General features: G+C 31.5%; 3 protein-coding genes across 3 annotated transcripts; all 3 read left to right on the top strand.

Moving 5' to 3' along the window:
• The first annotated feature begins 252 nt into the window (after positions 1–252).
• LOC107894189 (rapid alkalinization factor) lies at positions 253–1,075 on the top strand. Its single transcript, XM_016819420.2, has one exon. It carries the CDS (start codon positions 514–516, stop codon positions 886–888), a length of 375 nt encoding a protein of 124 aa, XP_016674909.1. The 5' UTR covers positions 253–513; the 3' UTR covers positions 889–1,075.
• A 4,434-nt stretch (positions 1,076–5,509) lies between these two features.
• Positions 5,510–8,850, top strand: LOC107958122 (REF/SRPP-like protein At3g05500). Its single transcript, XM_016893802.1, has 2 exons — positions 5,510–5,686; positions 8,602–8,850. Exons 1-2 carry the CDS (start codon positions 5,510–5,512, stop codon positions 8,848–8,850), a joined length of 426 nt encoding a protein of 141 aa, XP_016749291.1.
• An 847-nt stretch (positions 8,851–9,697) lies between these two features.
• Positions 9,698–11,407, top strand: LOC107894184 (50S ribosomal protein L18). Its single transcript, XM_016819407.2, has 2 exons — positions 9,698–9,914; positions 10,852–11,407. Exon 2 carries the CDS (start codon positions 10,854–10,856, stop codon positions 11,196–11,198), a length of 345 nt encoding a protein of 114 aa, XP_016674896.1. The 5' UTR covers positions 9,698–9,914; positions 10,852–10,853; the 3' UTR covers positions 11,199–11,407.
• Positions 11,408–13,969: the final 2,562 nt, after the last annotated feature.

Here is a 13,969-nt window from a genome sequence, read left to right as displayed (position 1 = left end):
TAATATACATATAAATAACTCTAATTATATAAAAAATATATCCAAATAAGACTTATACGAGTAAAATTTAGATTAAGAATTCATATATAATTTATAATATCGAATAAAATTTAAAGTTAATATCTGTAATTTTCAAGCATTTAAGTGCATTACCATATTCATTTAATAATTAATTTTCCAAAAAAAAATAAAAAAAAATCCACACATAATGGCATATCTGTAAAAATCAGCGGAATGAGTGTCGTTTAAACTAACCATATTTTTTATAATTAAGTTGCCAACTAGCTCTTTCGAGTTTACCCTTTAATTTAAAAACTCAAAAAACAGAGTGAATAAATAAAAAACAAACCCACCAAACAAAAGAAGAAAGAAGCAGCAGCTCACAAGAAAGGTAGAAAGCAAAGAAGAAACAACTACAGCACCGCACCTCACAATACAAAGAGAAAGAAGGAATCAAGATATTAAATCATAGCCAAAACCCCAGAAATTACAAAAGAGTGTTTTGAAATTGCAATGGCAGCGCTCAATTCTTGTAAGCTTGTTTGGATCTGCGCCGTGATCGTGGCGGCGGCGTTGATGGTGGCAGTTGATGCGAGTGGTGCCCACCACTACCACAACCAGCAAATCCTGGGTTGGATTCCGACCCCCACCAGATCTTCTTGCAAGGGTTCCATAGGGGAATGCTTAGGAGGGGAAGAAGAGTTTGAGCTGGACTCGGAGATCAGCCGCCGCGTTTTGCAAACCACCAGGTACATAAGCTACGGCGCTCTTCAAAGGAACACCGTTCCCTGCTCCCGCCGTGGTGCATCCTATTACAATTGCCAGCCTGGAGCTCAGGCTAACCCTTACAACCGTGGATGCAGCCGAATCACAAGGTGCAGGGGCTGAGCTTTTTTTTTTTCCTCTTTCGAAATAAATAATTTCCTTTTGAGATTTCCATTTTTTTTCTTACTTTTTGATTGTTATACATGGAGAGATCGATTGTAGTCATGTTTTTAGTATTTTTAATTTTTTTTAAATGTCTCTGTAAAAGATTATTGTTATTCTTATATACTTTTTTTTTTGTTCCTCACAAGATCTTTAGCTTTAGCTTTCGCTTTCTCTTTCTCTTTCTTTCTTTTTTTTTTAAATGGTTAAAGAAAAAGAAATTTAATTTTAAATTGTCCAATAAAATGTAATTTTCTGTGTTATTCTTTCACCAAAACATTAATGGACGGCGAATAACACCTTGCTTTAAAGTTGTAAAATGTTTTAATTTTCATATTTTGGGTGGGAATTAAGACTAAATTAGAAAAAAAAAGTTAATTCATTAAATAGTTCGGTATTTTAAAAATTTAAAGAAATAAGTTATTTTTAAAAAGAGAGGTCAAAAGTATCTGTACAATTGGTTTCAGGTGAACTTTTTATGATATGTCAGGGAAAGCCTACTTAGGATGCTTTTTTGTTTTTAAATTTTTATAAAACGTTTTTAATTTGAAGCACTTTTTCTAAATGTTAACAGAAAGCTCGAACTTTTACATGCTTTCTTTATAAATAACTTATTTTCTTAAATTTTTAAAAAATCAACCTATTTAACTAATTAATAAATTTTTTCACATTGAACCGATTTAACCAGGAATTAATGAGTTCAATTATTTAAATAATTTTAGGCTTATACTTATTATTTTTAATGGTAATTTTTTATATGGAGGTAAGTTATAGACAATTCATGTACAATTATATATTAAGACCTTGATTAAATAAATTGTGAAGACTTGACATTTATCAACTTAATGAAAATTTATTTTAATTTAAAAAAAAAAACAAATATTGCTATAAGCAAATTTTTATATTTATATATAAAATTTCTATAGAGCAGGAATAAAACCTATATCATCATGAGTTTGTGTATTTAATATAATATAGAATAATAATTTATTAAATTAGTGAAATTAAATTTGATAATTCACATATTTTTATGATATTTATTATTATTTTTTGCATTTTTATTGACTTAATACATTATTTATTTATGTTTTTAATATTATATTTTAATTACTTAAATAATTAAAAAAATATTTTTTTAATTGAATTAATGCTTAATTAGTTTGTAACACCAACACAATTAAGAGTTCTAAATATAGTACAAATGATATGACAGATGTATCGAGTTTATTATATTAATATGTCAATCGCATGTAATTATTTACATTATTTTTATATTCATGTTGTGTTTATATTAGACTCAACTTGTTTATTTAATTAATATTGGTACATGTTGGATAATTAGAAGATACAAAATAGCAAATAAAATAGTGAAATAGAGAAGGAAAAGGCACAATAAAAACAGGTAGACTCTATGGGCATAATGAAGCATATGGTTGAATGATTTAAGGACAAAACACAGAGTTAGTATTGCAATTAATTTTACTCCAAAAGGTTGTAATGGAAGAGTGAATTGTTTAAATGGGAATGACATGTTCTAAAGAAATGGTTGGTATATGAATAAAATTAGTGATGGGTCCCTCCAGGTCTCCAATGGTCCGCTTTAAAACAAACAAAACTTTTATTTCAAAGGGCTCCCTCTAATGTCTTGCTTTCTAGTTTTTACTTTGTTCCTTCAATCTTTTTCCTCTTTCCTTTTTGGTTAAAAGTTTGAATCCCTTATACTTTTTCAAATAGCTATATATAAGGGATGCATGTTTTTATTCAATTATCTCATAAACTAAATGCCATAACATGTGTATTCATATTGTATTTTAATCATATTTAAAATATTTTATATTTATATAAGATTTGTTATATTATAGCTTAAGTTGAATGACTCAAAAAAGTTTGTTTAAAAAAAATATTTGAGTGAATAGGTCTATTTGGGAGAGAGTGAGTGAAAACGCGTCCAGCAGGACGCACTTTCTTACATAGTCAAAGTGAAAACATGCTTAGTTAGACGTGTTTTCATCATCTCTCCAAAATCGACCTATTCTAGTAAATATTTCAAAAATTGACATATTTTCTTAAAACTTTTTTAAAACCAGCTTTTTTTTTTGGGACTAATTTAGCCCAATTTAAGATATTTAAGTATTTCCCTTTTCTTCAGTGGCTAAGACACGTCTAGTAGGACACACTTTTTTGCACAGTCAGAGTGAAAACGTGCGTTGGGGCATATCTAAGGGGATAGCAGGGGCCTGACCTCCTTAAAATGAAAATTTTTACCATTTAGAACATTTAAAATTCTAAACTAGTAAAGGTAAAATTGTACTTTAGCCCCCCAAAAATGATAAAAAAATGATTTAATCTTTTAAATATTATAAAAATATAGGCTATCCAAATGGTGAAATTACATTTTTACTATCATAAAAATTACAATTTAGTTTCTATCTCCCTAAAAATATTTACTGGCTTCACCCCTGCGCACAGTTGGACACGTTTTCATCCAAAATCGACTTATTTCAGTAAATATTCCAAAAACCGACACATTCTTTCAATTTTTTTTAAAACCACTTTTTTTTTTACTAATTTAACCAAATTTAAGATATTCATGTATTTCCCTCTTCTTTCGTGGCTAAGAATTAAATGGTAATTTGTATATGATCGTTGTATTTATTTTTTTAAAACAATAATGTACATACTTGAATCACGCCAAGTAATAACAACTATATGAAATCATTAAACATCACTTATGAAAAAGTATTTTAGTAAGCAGCAATCATTCGGTTGATTTTTCATATAATTTTAATAACGTAATATAATTTTAGTGCAAGTGATACACGTTGATATGATATTATTATTTATCGTTTCATGCAAATTTTTCTCTAGATTAAATATAAATACAATATACGTATTAAATGTTTCGTATTAATCATCTTTAAATGTCTTGCATGGTATTTCTTATACATATTTTTAAGGTATAATGATAAAATTCATCCTTTTTAACGGTTTGCCTATTTTTACAATGTTGCCATTATTTTTTTTTACCAATGTCAACTTTATTCTTTTAATTTTTTTCAAATCGATTCCGGGATTAAGTTTTAGGGGACTTGTAAAATTTGGAGTCTAATTAAAATTTTTGCGAGATTAACGAGAATTTTCAAAAATTTAATGGGCTAATTGAAATTTTTTAAAAACTTAAAAAAAAAAAGAAAATTTCCAAAAATTTGTACACCAAAGCCCTCCTAGGCCACTATAAAGATCTGCCCTTGTAGACATGGTTATACAACTTATATAATGATAATGCAAAATCTCTCTCTCTATATGATAAAACTAGTTGCTTTGAGTCATTAGGAGTTAATTGGGTTAAAATGAGTATTATTTAGAGTTAATAGGGGTAAAGTAGATATTACAAAAAATAATAGGGACAATTTAGTATTAAGATTTAATAAAAGCAATTTAAGTATTTTTAAAAAGAAAATTTTAAAGTTAATTAGTTTTTTATGATTTTAAAATTTAAATATTTTGAATTTTTTTAAAAGTTAATCAGTTTTTTCTTGTGATTTTAAAATTTATTATTACAATTTTAATTATTTATTGTTTAATTATTATTTAATTTCTAAAAATTCCATTTTTTGTCTAAATAATTATTTTTTATTTTTAACCATCTATATCTATATATAATATATATTTCCAGTTCCTTTGGGAGTTTATGGAATTAATAGGGTACTTTGGTCTTTTAATTTAAATTTATTTTAAACAATTAATTTAATTTGGTAAATATATGTGTATATATTATTTTTTATGTTTACAATATTTTTTATATTATATAATGTTAGACAAAAAAATTAAATATGAGATTTTTTTATTTTTTTCATTTATGAAATTAAATTTTATAGTATTATTATATTATAGTAAATTAGTTTAAAATACTTAAAAGAGATTATTAATAAAACTTATTTATCATAAAAGCCAGGGCGAAGCCAAAATTTTTTTTTAGGGGCGGATGAAATTTTAATTTTTTATAGTTTATATCTTTATAATTTGTAAAGGAGTAAATTAAATTTTTATAATTTTAAGGGGACCAAAGTGTAATTTTATCTTTACTAATTTAAAATTTTTAAAAAAATTTAAGGGTCAAAATAATAATTTTACGTTTTAGGGGGGCCGGGTCCCATGCCAGCCCCCTTGGCTCTGCCCCTGATAAAAGCTGATAAAAGTATTATATTTTTGTATTTTTAAAAAATATTATACAATTATCTATCATATAATTTACTACACACAAAAATAGAATCCATTCATTTTTCATTTTAGATATTCTAATATCAACTTATATGTATTACCTTTAAATCTATATATATATATATCTATTTAATTTACATTTTTCATAAGATTTTTATTTTTTTAATTTATATTTCTCATATGTCATATTAAGATGTTAGTGGAGAGATATCAACATGGGCGATGGAATACAAGTTCTACTACCAATTAGATACTATTGTTCAAGTTCAGGGACAAACTACATATTAACCCTTTTATTTTTTACGTGTCCCTTTTCAATCACTTGCTTCCTTATGGTTCCTTAACTTTAGCCATAGTCCCGATGGATTCGAGACTCAACGCCTTAGCGTTCATCGCTCAACCGGAAGAATCAGTGACTAAGATTGATCGCCGTGATCCTCAAGTTATGAAGCAGGTCTCTTGTGAAGCCATCTCGGCAGCTCAAAAGGCCCCATGTGTGGCTCGGGATGTAGCTTCTGAGCTACATCATGATGGAGTGGTGTGCGTTGCCTAGGGATATGCAAAATCAGTGTACACCAAGTATGAGACTTCGGCTAAAGGGCTTTATGCAAAGTATGAACCCAAAGTTGTGTTGATAAGTTAAATTAAAAAGGGGTTGAAAAGTCAAAAATGGTGGGAGGTGCAATTGGCACCGAAAGAAAAAAAATAGTTGGCAAGTTGTTTAAAGTTGAAAGGAATAATTGCAATTTTGGTTCCTAATTTTTTAGGCCATTTGCAAGTTAGTCCCTGAACTTCAACTATAAATAGGCCTAACCATTTCTCATTTCAACCATCCCAACCAATCTTTCTCTCTTAGTTTTCTCTCTTCTCCCATTTGAGAATTCTTAAGGAATTCTATTTGTTTGTAATACTTTGGAGATAGTAAAGTTATCATCTGGTGTTAGTGCCCGAGGACGTAGGTATAATTTACCGAACCTCATTAAAACTCTTGTGTTCTTTCTTGTCCTATTTTTCTTTCAATATTTGAGGGTATAATAGTAGTATTTAATTGTGCTATTAAATTACTATAGAAGGGATATTCTGTCTAAGGAAAGACTTGGTATTTAAGAGATCCATGTGATCCACCTCTCTTCCCTGGGAATTGAACTTTGTGTGATTTTTTAGTACAATAATTTACACGCTTCCGACCCTATTGGAACAACAAGTGGTATCAAGAGCCGAAGGTTAATCGTAGTATGCTCTGTGGTTGCAGTTTAAACTGATCTTCCACATTAGAAAAGATTTCCTTAGGTATATTGAAAGATTATGGAGAAAATGGTCGGTGTAGGAGCTTCAACATCGTCCATGTGGACAAGACCGACAATTGCAAATGCAAGATTGGCCGTGGAGATCTTTGATGGCACGGGCCATTTTGGTATGTGGCAAAGTGAGGTTCTAGATGCCCTTTTTCAGCAGGGTCTAGACATTGCCATTGATGTTAAGACGGCTTTCTTGCATGGTGAGTTAGAAGAGGAGATCTATATGACTCAGCCAGAAGGATACACAGATGCTGGTGGTAGAAATTGGGTTTGTAAGCTTAACAAATCGCTATATGGATTGAAGCAATCCCCGAGGCAGTGGTACAAGCGATTTGATAGCTTTATGAGAAGGCAGAAGTACACAAGAAGCAAATATGACAATTGTGTGTATTTGCAGAAGCTGCATGACGGATCTTTCATTTATCTACTCTTGTATGTTGATGATATGTTAATCGCTTCGAAGAGCCAAAATGAGATAGATAAGCTGAAGGCTCAGTTGAATTAAGAGTTCGAGATGAAAGATCTAGGTGAGGCCAAGAAGATTCTCGGCATGGAGATAAGTAGAGATAGACAGAGAGGCAAGCTTTGTTTGAATCAGAAGCAATATCTGAAAAAGGTATTACAATGTTTTGGTGTAAATGAAAACACAAAACATGTAAGTACCCCACTTGCTTCTCATTTGAAACTTAGTGCTCAATTATCTCCGAAAACTGAAGAAGAAAGAGAATATATGGCGAAAGTCCCATATGCTAATGCAGTTGGGAGTTTGATGTATGCGATGGTGTGTACGAGGCCTGACATTTCACAAGCTGTTGGAGTTGTGAGCAGGTATATGCATGATCCTGGAAAAGGACATTGGCAAGCTGTGAAATGGATTCTACGGTATCTTCGAAAAACCGTAGATGTTGGTTTAATTTTTGAACAGGATGAAACACTTGGTCAGTTTGTAGTTGGATATGTTGATTCTGACTTTGCTGGTGATTTAGATAAACGTCGTTCAACTACGGGGTATCTGTTTACTCTTGCGAAAGCCCCAGTGAGTTGGAAGTCTACCTTACAGTCTACAGTAGCTGTGTCTACTACAGAGGCAGAATATATGGCAGTTACAGAAGCTGTTAAGGAGGCTATTTGGCTTAATGGATTATTGAAAGACTTGGGAGTTGTTCAAAGTCACATTAGTCTATATTGTGACAGTCAGAGTGCTATTCATTTAGCGAAAAATCAAGTCTATCATTCAAGAACCAAGCATATCGACGTAAGATATCACTTTGTGCGGGAAGTCTTTGAAAAAGGAAAAATTCTACTTGAGAAGATTCCGACAACAGATAATCCCGCAGATATGATGACCAAGGTGGTAACAACAATCAAGTTTAATCATTGTTTGAACTTGATTAACATCCTGAGAATTTGAGCACCTTTAGGTGTATGGCGCTCGAGAGCGCATTTGGAGGCACTACAAAAGATAGCTTTATCGAATTTGGGGAGTTGAAGGAAGTGTGTGAAGATGTGATTATACTAATCAAATCTTCAAGGTGGAGATTGTTGATAAGTTAAATTAAAAAGGGGTTGAAAAGTCAAAATGGTGGGAGGTGCAATTGGCACCGAAAGAAAAAAATAGTTGGCAAGTTGTTTAAAGTTGAAAGGGATAATTGCAATTTTGGTTCCTAATTTTTTAGGCCATTTGCAAGTTAGTCCCTGAACTTCAACTATAAATAGGCCTAACCATTTCTCATTTCAACCATCCCAACCAATCTTTCTCTCTTAGTTTTCTCTCTTCTCCCATTTGAGAATTCTTAAGGAATTCTATTTGTTTGTAATACTTTGGAGATAGTAAAGTTATCATCTGGTGTTAGTGCCCGAGGACGTAGGTATAATTTACCGAACCTCGTTAAAACTCTTGTGTTCTTTCTTGTCCTATTTTTCTTTCAATATTTGAGGGTATAATAGTAGTATTTAATTGTGCTATTAAATTACTATAGAAGGGATATTCTGTCTAAGGAAAGACTTGGTATTTAAGAGATCCATGTGATCCACCTCTCTTCCCTGGGAATTGAACTTTGTGTGATTTTTTAGTACAATAATTTACACGCTTCCGACCCTATTGGAACAACAAGTTGAACAATGTGCAGTTTCAGCATGGCGTAAACTCAACCAGCTTCCTCTATTCCCTCAAGTGGCTTCAGTACTTGTCCCGACAGCCGCTTATTGCAGTGACAGGTATAACCAGACAGTGGTTAACAGTGAAGGGAAAGGGTACAATGTTGCCTCGTATTTACCTTTGGTTCCTGCTCACAAGATTGCTAAGTTGTTTAGGGAGAGAAGCCTGACTTTGATTCATTGCTATGCAAAAGTTGATTGGCATAATGATTTTGATAAGAACAAAAAATTATGGATTTTGTTTTAAGGAGAATTGTTATTGTTTTTTCATTTCAGCTTTGAGTCTGCAAATGTAAAAAGCTTCTGTCTGAATTGCTACTTATGATGTCGAGATTTTTGGCTTGTTTTGTTACAAAGTGCGACTTGCTATTCAAGTTATTGATAAAGAATTTCACATAGGCTGACTGTAGGAGGAAAAGTTTATCTGTGTATATCTTTGGTTATCGGGAAGATCAAGGGAAAATGAGATTTCAGTCAGTCCTTTAGTAAAACTGGGTTGGATATAATGTTTTCTTGTATTGTGCTTCTTGGCATTGGTTAAATTGAAAATCATCAAATATCCTTTGAGTTGAATAGGAAGGAGATCGATATCTCTTAAGTAAGATCTTAAATTTTAGTCTTGTAGATAGATAAAACAATATTAAGAGAGTTTCGTCTCTTGTTTAGGAATCTAATTCAACTCGATTCTAAAATTTAGTTAAAATCTAATATAATTGTTCAATGTTACTTTAAGAGATGTGTTTTGTAGTTATTTTGTTTTTCATTAGTAATTAAAGTTAAAAGGTGTTTCATTAGTAACCTCAAGTCAAAATTGTGACAATTCTTTATCCGAGGTACTTGATTTGTTAGTCATTGAGTATTATAATCAAATTGATAAAATATGTAATTATTGAGCGAAAAAATTGTTAAACTTTTTAGAATTAGGATCAAAATTAACATATTGTATAAAATGTTAAGAGCTAAAATTATTATACTGATCAAGATATGATCATGTCAGCATTCCATCTATAATTGAAGGCATTTTAATTATGGGGTGACTACAAAATGAAATCGACCCACTAAAATAATAAAATTTTGAAATGAATGACCAAAATAGTAAAGCATGAAACCTTGGGTGACTATCCAAGAATTTACCCAAAAAGTATTACTTCTAATTCCATTTGAGAAAAAATCAAAAAAGTTTTTCTAAAATTTCATCTTAAAATTCACGTACCTAAGACGCTCGTTTCTCGTCACACTTCCCCGCCGCCCACTCCGTCAGAATCTCACCTTTTCTTCTGCCGTTTCCGACGTACTAGGAAATTACATAAGGTAATTTTTGAAACCCTAAACTTTTCTTGCGGATTGATTTCTATTTGAGTCATAAGGGAGATGTTTGAGTTATCGGCATCACTCTGCTATACTTGATCTTCTGTTTTCGATTTTTCCGCTTGTTATTCTTTTAAAGCTATCGATTTAGCGGAAATGTTGGACCCTTATCGCTGCTGTTTTCCGTTACGCTGCTATTGGGGTCTTTCGCGGTGGCGCACGCCGCTGCTACTGCGAAATAGTGATACGTCGCTGCTACTGCGAAATAGTGGCTATTAAGCTTTTTTCGGGGAAAAAAAAGAAGATAATTGGTTTGATTGAAACATCTTATTCATGAATCAGTTAACTTTTTCATGATTTTGTAGACCCGCATTTGAATTTATTAAATTCATTCGGAATTGTATGACATGTTAAGAGTGAAAAAGAAAAAAATTGGAATAAAATTGATGGGTGAGTAGCATGTATTTTTTCCCCATTAGAGATATTCTTCTTTCATGTTCTTTTTGATACAAAGTAGTTGTAGATGTTAGGATCCGAATCCCTCACTTCTTAATATTTTTCCAAGCTTTAGGCTAAAAGAAAATTTGATACATATTCATGTGTTCTTCATCATCACTATTGTCATGCACTTCAGCTGTTCGACAAATTGCCTGTTCCATGTAATATAATCAAAAAAGAGCTCAAATCATCGAAATTATAAAGCAATGCCTTTCGGGTTAGTTTCAGCTTGGAACAAGCGTCGAAGAAGCAAATCTCCGGATCATACTGACCCATGTTTTTTTCTTTTTCCTTCATATGATTAACTCCGCTTTTGGTTCTTCTTTACTGTTGTGATCCTTTACAATCAAGTTTCAGTGGAATGTTGTTCTTAAACAATCATGATTCATGATTGTATTTATGGAGTTAAATCTATGTTTTTTTTTTCCCTTGTGTGGAACAGAGATGGTTATCCCTCCACCTGTTAGACCACCAAGAATTCTAAAATTCCTAAAGCCCTATGTCCTGAAGATGCATTTCACAAACAAGTATGTTAGTGCTCAAGTTATCCATTCTCCCACTGCAACTGTGGCTTCAGCAGCAAGCTCACAGGAGAAGGCCCTCAGGTCGAGCATGGAATCTACTCGGGACGTGGCGGCTGCTGCCAAGATTGGGAAGATACTTGCGGAACGCTTGCTGCTCAAAGAGATCCCTGCCGTTTCCGTTTCCTTAAAGCGAGAACAGAAGTATCATGGTAAAGTCAAGGCTGTCATTGATTCTCTTAGGGAAGCAGGTGTCAAGTTGCTTTAAATTTAGAACAATTTCGAAACATTGTTTACTTTTCTTAATCTGTGCTTCTTAACGATTCATCTTTGTCCTGGAAATGATAAGTGAACTAGATCCAAGGAAGAATACATTGTCATTTCATGCTTTGTATGATGCTGTTCGGTTTTATTTAGGTTGTGAAAGACCACTACTTGCTCCAAATCAAATAAACCTCTAATGTGGTTATACAGGAATAGCTTGCTGAACTCATGTTTCATAGTAATTTGTCATTGTTTATGAATGCGAACTGCTCTAGATCCAAGGATGAATTCGTTCTTCGATTTTGAATGCTTGGTTGAGAAATGTCACTGCTTGCACCAAAACAATTTGCCTATAATGTCATTGTTTGGTCGATGTAGTTTTGTGAGGACTATTTGGTTTGGATTCTTGTATCATTTTGATCTGATCGACCATAATAGCGGGGTGGATTCAAATGGCTCAATGTAAATGAGATCGACAGCTTTGAGGCTCGAGACAAGATTTACTCCTACCCCTACGAACCAGCAAGCAACAACATGTGAATAATTACCCTGATTGAATTACTTGGAAACAAAATGGCTAATATATTTAAAAAGCCCTTAAACTACTACACTTTATTGGAACAAAGCCCTTAGATATATTTTGAATTGATGCAATAGAAATTCTATACATTTTAGCATCAACATAAAATTTAAAAGATGGATTGCAGTTTTTCAAAAGAGCAATTAAATGTGTTATGCATTTAATTAAACACTTTAAAAAATAATTAAAAAATAATTTTATTTTACTTTTAAAAAATGTTATTTTGTTTTTATATTCTCGTCAAATTCAAATCAACATTAAATGTGAATTAGCTTAGAAATTTCAAATATTTTTACTTTAATATTAAAATCAAGGACTTTCATGCTTAAAAATAATATGTTAGGAGTTCATTTAACTATAAAAAAAATAGCAGGGCTTGTTTAAACAAGGTATAATAATCGGTTTGTTAATATATTAGCCAAACAAAATATATAGGTTAATATTTGATAATATATGACAATGCATTAATTTTATGCTTTATCATTACATCAAATATTTTTATATATATTTGTATAATGCTCATACTACCTACATCCTCTAGGTTGTTGCAACAACAATGATACTAATTAAATTAAGATTAAGAGCTAATTTACTATTAAGGTTGAAAAATGCTTTTGAAGAGTGTCGTAGAAAAGGTTTTTTGAAAAGTTTGATCATATTTTACTATGTTGTCAGAAAGTGATTTCAAGAAAGTAAAATGTCTATTTTAGATATTATATTATAAAGTAGAATTGAAAAAGTACACTGTTTGAAGGCATTGCTCACTACGTTATAGTAAAACCATTGCTAGCCATCCAAGACAATGAATCAATTATTTGAGTTCACGATGTTTGAGGGTAGTACTTGCCAAAGTTAATAGCAGAACCACTGCTAGCCTTTGAAGGCATTGAAACAATTATTTGAGCACACATTGTTTGAGCGTCCTACTTGCTAAAGTTAATAGTAGAATCACTGCTAGTCTTCTAAGACACTTAGCTAATTATTTGAGAACACACTTTGAGGGTACTGCTTGCTAAGCTAATAGCAAAATCGCTGCAAGCCTCTTAAGACACTTAGCCAATTAGTTGGGCACGCACCCTTTGAAGATCTGCTTGTGAAGCTAATAGCAAAACTGCTTCTAGCCTCTTAAGGAACTTAACCAATTATTTGAGCACACTCGCTTTGAGTGTACTGCTTCCTAAGTTAATAGTAGAACCATTGCTAACCTTTTAAGACACTTGGCTAATTATTTGAGCACACACCTTTTATGGGTACTACTTGCTAAATTCGAGCTTATACCTTATAATGTACAATTTTCTAAGTTCAAGTTTATACCTTCTCAAGTATAACCCCTAAATTCGAACTTACACATTCTCATAGGTAACTTTTTTAAAACAAAACATTTTATATGCTAAGTCATTATGAGCGACAAACCTTATTAGATATTAGCTCACGTTGGCAAACACTTAGCCATTTCATGGCATCAAACATAGAATGGGTGGTGCAACTCTTTGCTCTGTATTAAAAGAGTTAACCATCCTAAACTATGTGTATTGCATCCTCGTATAAGATTTTTTTGCCTTTTTTAGGCTTTCAATATGTAACTGTTTAATTTTTGTGGTACCAGAAATAATAGTTTCAGAACCTCGTTTATTGATAGGTGAGTTTGTAAGTTTTCATATTTCATAATTACTAGTCTATTATATTATTATGAGAAAATTTGATTTAATAATTTGGTTGATTTGATAATTAATTTTAGTTTAATGACTAATTGGTAATGAAGGTAATATTTAGTCATCTTTGACCTTTAGGAGTTAAAAGATTTTATATAGCAATTGTCCACTTTCAATGTTAGTGGACGGTTGATGCATGGATTTGGATGAACACCTGTTAGAATGTTAATAAAATAACACTTTGATAATTGTGAGAGTAAGCATTTAAATGGAAGGAAAGAGAATGATTTTCATTCTCATATCTTCTCCGAAATCTCACAATAGTAGGAGGAAAGAAAAGCTTTAAGAATCTCCTTATCTTTCGATCTAGCATGATAAGTAAATTGTAGTTTGATTCTCATAAATTTTATGTTCTTGTGAACGCAATAACTCAATTTAACTAACCCATGTATCTATTTTCAAAACTGTTAAAGTTATGAAGTGTTACCATTGTTACTTGCTTGAGTTGTTGATGTTAATTGATTTGATTAGAAATTTAGATAT

This window comes from Gossypium hirsutum, chromosome A08 (assembly GCF_007990345.1).
Source record: "Gossypium hirsutum isolate 1008001.06 chromosome A08, Gossypium_hirsutum_v2.1, whole genome shotgun sequence".
Lineage (NCBI taxonomy): Eukaryota > Viridiplantae > Streptophyta > Magnoliopsida > Malvales > Malvaceae > Gossypium > Gossypium hirsutum.
This window is presented reverse-complemented; position numbering and strand designations above follow the sequence as displayed.